Source organism: Sander lucioperca, chromosome 17 (genome assembly GCF_008315115.2).
Source record: "Sander lucioperca isolate FBNREF2018 chromosome 17, SLUC_FBN_1.2, whole genome shotgun sequence".
Classification (NCBI taxonomy): Eukaryota; Metazoa; Chordata; class Actinopteri; order Perciformes; family Percidae; genus Sander; species Sander lucioperca.
The window spans coordinates 1,723,093-1,728,109 of NC_050189.1; the positions used below are offsets into that span (position 1 = coordinate 1,723,093).

Consider the following 5,017-nt stretch of genomic DNA (forward strand, 5'->3'; position numbering starts at 1 on the left):
CTTAGTGAAAGACATTTATTTATGACATTTTATAAAAGTTCAACATATAAACCACTAGCTTCTAAAACAGAGGTTGACAACTTGAGAGAAAGGGGAAAAAATACTAAAGAAAACAGTTGTTCTAATAGACTAATCACTGCTTATGAGAAATATTTACATCAGTGTAGACAGAGCAGGTTGCTGTCACATCGTTGTCAAAAAGACAAGTGAGACCAAGTGAAGATCAGAATACTGGACAGAGATGCAGACAGTGAGGTAGGACAGGGCACTGTAAAACCTACTCTATAAAGGGGCAGCGCTTGGTTGTATATACAGCTCATAGGGTGAAAGGGGGGGGTTTGACATCTAAACTGAGTCCGTCTTCTTGTACGCCACCATGCTGTTCACCTTGTGGATGGAGGTGGTGAAGGAGCGTAAACGCACCTCCTCCGATTGGTCGATGATCTGCGGCCCGGACTCCTCCCACTTATCAGGAACTACCAGGTCTTTGTCTGTGTAGACAAGGAGGTCAAATGCACCTGGAGGGGGAGGAGGGGGGCAAAGGATGAGTCAACTGCCCATTATCCAGAAGTGACCCGAGACAAACAGTTTGTTGGTAGAAAAGGGTCTTGTTACTCACATGGCGTCTCCAGCAGTGGCAGGAAAGTAACGGTGGCGGTTATCTGTCTGATAACGGAGCGGATCTCATCCTGGATGGTCTTAATGGACTTCTCTCTGGGAGCACTGGGTCACAAGAGAACTGAGTTAACATGCATGATCTAAAGCACTGTGTACACATACACTCTGAGGTGAGGCAGTGTCAGCTCATCATGGCCGCCATCAACAAGTGTACAGTGGTAGAAACGTTATTGGATGTTACTAGTCAGCTGCTCAAGTTTGAACTAAAGGCCGATTAATGCTTCTGCGTGAAATCGATGCCGTGGCTACGTATGTAGCTACGTGGAGAAACCGACCCTACACCTTAGCCTGATGTGCACATCTCAAAAATGTAACTACACGTTGCTCGGCAGATCATACTGCAGGGTGGACACAGCGCTGTGGAGACAGGTCTGGCAATGCCACACTAGGATATGGTGACAAGTTTCAGCAAATATTACAAAAAGTTATTTTAATAAAAGTTTCCTACAGCTTTAAATATTACATATCAGACATAAGTGATAATATCATTTATCACTTAAAATCAAAAGAAAAACCTATTGCTATGTGCTGCTAAATGAACTACTGTAACTGAGACTGTTCAGGGACAAGTGAAGAGGAGCTGACCTGCTCTCCTTGGCTGATTTGTCACACTCGATGTCAAACTGCCATCTCTCCAGCACCTCGTTGGTCTCCAGACATGTGATCACCAACACCAGCTTCTGCACAGTGCACTCAAACAGCCACTCTGCAACACAGAGAACACACACATTTACTGACTTACTAGTGTGAGGGTGCACCCTGGCACTGAATACTGTATTCTGAATGGGACCTAATACAATCCAACCCTGTATCCATAGATGACTTTATCATCAGTCAACTTGGAACAACTCAGAGACTAAGGAAGACTCCAGTTGGCCTACATTCTCAGAGTGGTGTATTAGTCAGCTTCCTGTTCTTTTTAATGTATTATGCTAATTAGTAATGTAAAAAGAATTGAGCGACAGTAAATTCATTTTGAATAGGTTAATCTAGTGAGAATTTGTTGCTTTTTCCTCAATCATTTCTTATTTTACAGGTTTGTCTATTTGAAGACATGACCTTGGGCACTAAATAAATTGGGTTTTCTAGACACTAGACCAACGATTCATCGAGAATTGTTTTGAAGCCAGATGGAACCCCCAGTGCAGGTGGTCCGATTCCTGACCTCCCCGACGTCCCTCCAGATCAGCAAACGTTCTGTTCCTGCCGCTGGCCGCCCGGGGTTGTGCTGGCTGAATTTGCGTTGCTAACTGGAGGCTAATTGAGTAAATAAATGGCGAAGTCTCCTAGCGTCGGGGAGAGAGCCAGAGGTAGAGGGGTGCTCTAGCTAGCTAACTTAGCGTTAGATGCACCGACTAACATAACCCATACAGCGACTGTAGCTAGCACTATGTGGCGAATTCAATCATGGTATAGCCTAGCGTTGTTGACGTTTTTCAATAAAACAAAAGCAATTTCCCGGTACATTTTGTGTCTCTTTGTAGTCGCGTGGCGTCTCTTTTTGGTCATTTTAGTTTTCTTTGGGGTTGTTTTGTCTCTCTGTGGTCATTTGGCATATTTTTGTAGTCTGTGTCGCTTTGTGGTTGTTTTGCGTCTCTTTAACATAATTTTGGACGGGTATTATCACCATATCTGAGTCTAAAACATTGGAAAACCTAGAGCAGATAATACTCACTCACTCAAAAGGATTGAAAAACAAAATGTCCTAAAGAAGTCCGTCTACAATCATTAGGTCGGAGAAAAGTCTTTCAGTTGCATTCACAACCTTATTATGGCAGGGAAAACCCTGATATGTAATATTTCCACATACAATTGTCTCTTTAAAAGTGAACCGACAACATGAGGCTCTTCTTACAGAGTTGACTTCTCCCATTGTTAGGTTGCATACTTTAGTGAAAGTCATCCTGGGAAAAAGGCTGCAGAAAGCCAAAATATGAATCATTCAAGGTATAGAGAAGCACTCGGCCGAGGCTACCTTTGAGTTGAGACACCACATTGGTCAGGTAGTTCTTCAGTTTGGGATCAGTGGTAAGTTGAAGGCTCATGTCATAGTTGGTGACCCTGCTGAATGTCTCTGGAGGATATATGCCCCGCTGGTACAGGATGCTGTTGATGCCAAATGCTGTGGTGGAAAGAGGGAAGCAAATTTGCTCAGACAGACGAAAACTGAGTAGTCATAATAAGTGAGACAGCCAAGCTGCTCAGTTAAACAGGATTCAAAGTAGAAATCTGCTGACATTACAACACAGGCAAGTCTCAAAGTATGACTGAGAGGTATAAAAAGGCATTGGGTTGATTAAAAGTACATTAAAATAGGCTATAAATAGCGCCTAAATATGCTATGTGAAAATCTATGAAATGTATTGGAATGAATGGACATATACTGTACGACGAATTCACATATATTTAAAAGTAGAGCTGCACGATATGAGTAAAATATGCAATAACGTTGTTGAATTTCGTCCTAACAATATTACTTTAAAATGTACTTAGTTCTGCTACTTTTAACACATTGAACATTAGGCTAAATTGAATATCAAAGGCAGCACTAAGAAAAGAATGTTACATTTTAAAGTGCAGTTTTCTTCGGATATTTCCTTTCAACTAATAAAAAAAAAAATCTCCGAGTGTCTTTCGTGATGTGTTTATTTGCCCCAATTACATTTAAATGTAATTACAGGTCTAGACGAGTAGGAATAGATAACGCATACAGATAAATGTACATATGTCAAGTTAGGCACGGTACCATATTTCCGTTGTCATACTGTTTCCACACATGGCGTTGTTACCGCTGCAGTGGCTCTGCTTTTCAATGAAGCATTGGAAACACAGTAAGCCAACAGTGCGAAGTCGTCCATAAACCGACTAACGTTAACGTTATGTAGAAATGCTGCCATGCTTACTAGCAACAACTCGTAACGTTAACGTTAAACGGCGACCAACATCCCTCTCGAAAAGTTAACGTTAGTCTCTGGTGAATTTGGCATCACGTTACAACGTACCCCAAACCGCAAGTAACGTTAACATAACACACTTAACTGTAAACGGAAGTCTTTCTCCTGTATAGCTAGCTAGTTTCCTATTGTAACGTTAACTTAATTCTATTCTTAAAATACTTTTACAGGCTAAAACGTTAACTCTTTTTTTTTTTTTTACTTTATCTATATATCTGTACTTATGGATCTCTGTCTGTCTGAGTCATGGATGTGTGTATAATAAGAATAATAAGGTCTGAGTGCTACTGCAAAAACCCAAATTTCCCTTATCTGTTAAGATGACGGTAACGTTACGTTTGTTACGCTCGACATTTTCACCGTAACGTAACGTAAGCTAAGTAAAGTCCGGAGTGGGCGGTACACTTCAATGCGAACACGTTCTAGCGTTCACATTTAAAAAATTAATAAAACTAATTGAGGTTGGTTGGTTGTGTGCTCAAATGAAGAGTGGAGCTCCAAACTCCGTTTTCAGATATTTTAAAGGAGCTCCGACTGCCGTGCTGTGTGGACTAACCTACACGCAGGCCAGTAACGTTAGCATATTAGCACTGCGTGTCTGCGTGTCTAAAGCTCTCAAAACGAGCTGAAAACAACCACAAATATAAATACTTACAGAAGAACTCGGCTACTAGCTCGGCGCTTCCTTTGAGAGTAATCCCTTTCAACGTGCTAGTCATTTTCTTACACTTTTGGCTATATTCGTGACAATGGACCTTTGTTTTTCTCGGTCTAGGCTTCAACTACCCGCCGTCCAGTTTGAAATTTGTTAGCTCCACTCTTTTGCGCATGCGTGAACGATTTCGGCGCACTGTTGATGACGTGTCAAATAACGCTTACATTTTCTTTGCACTAGATGGCAGTGCATTATAACTCAACGTTATGCCCACAGACTGTATATATTAATGGACAGAGCATGTGTGACGTCACCCATTGGTTTGTGGAGATCAGTTATCCGTCGTCGAGTTTGCGTTTATGGGCGCAGCCATCCTGGTTGCAGATGTGACGTTTTTAGACGAGAGGGCGGAGTGAGGGAGGAGCCATAGACTCTTGGGCGGTGTCTGACTGTTTGTTTTTTTTGGAGTTGGCAACGCTGCTGACACTCTACGTTACCTTACACACGTTCACTGGCAATCTGGACGCAACTGCTGCTGAAAGCTAGCATACATAATTCGAGGTAAAATATAGCTTCGCTAGGTTTTAAATATATCTTTGTCCAATAGTTATATTACATATAAGATGAGTCACATTGTAAAGTAAATGTATCTGAAGTTACCATGTAAATTGTCTGTAACGTTAGCTAGCCACTGGTAAAACATGCTAACGTTAATTTTCTGCAAATCGAA

At 41.6% G+C, this 5,017-nt stretch overlaps 1 protein-coding gene across 1 annotated transcript; it reads right to left on the bottom strand.

Moving 5' to 3' along the window:
• mad2l1 (MAD2 mitotic arrest deficient-like 1 (yeast)) lies at positions 1–4,507 on the bottom strand. The gene is made up of 5 exons (XM_031299870.2): positions 4,288–4,507; positions 2,654–2,800; positions 1,264–1,384; positions 620–723; positions 1–518 (listed from the first exon to the last, which is right to left on the bottom strand). Exons 1-5 carry the CDS (start codon positions 4,349–4,351, stop codon positions 346–348), a joined length of 609 nt encoding a protein of 202 aa, XP_031155730.1. The 5' UTR covers positions 4,352–4,507; the 3' UTR covers positions 1–345.
• Between the last annotated feature and the right edge of the window lie 510 nt (positions 4,508–5,017).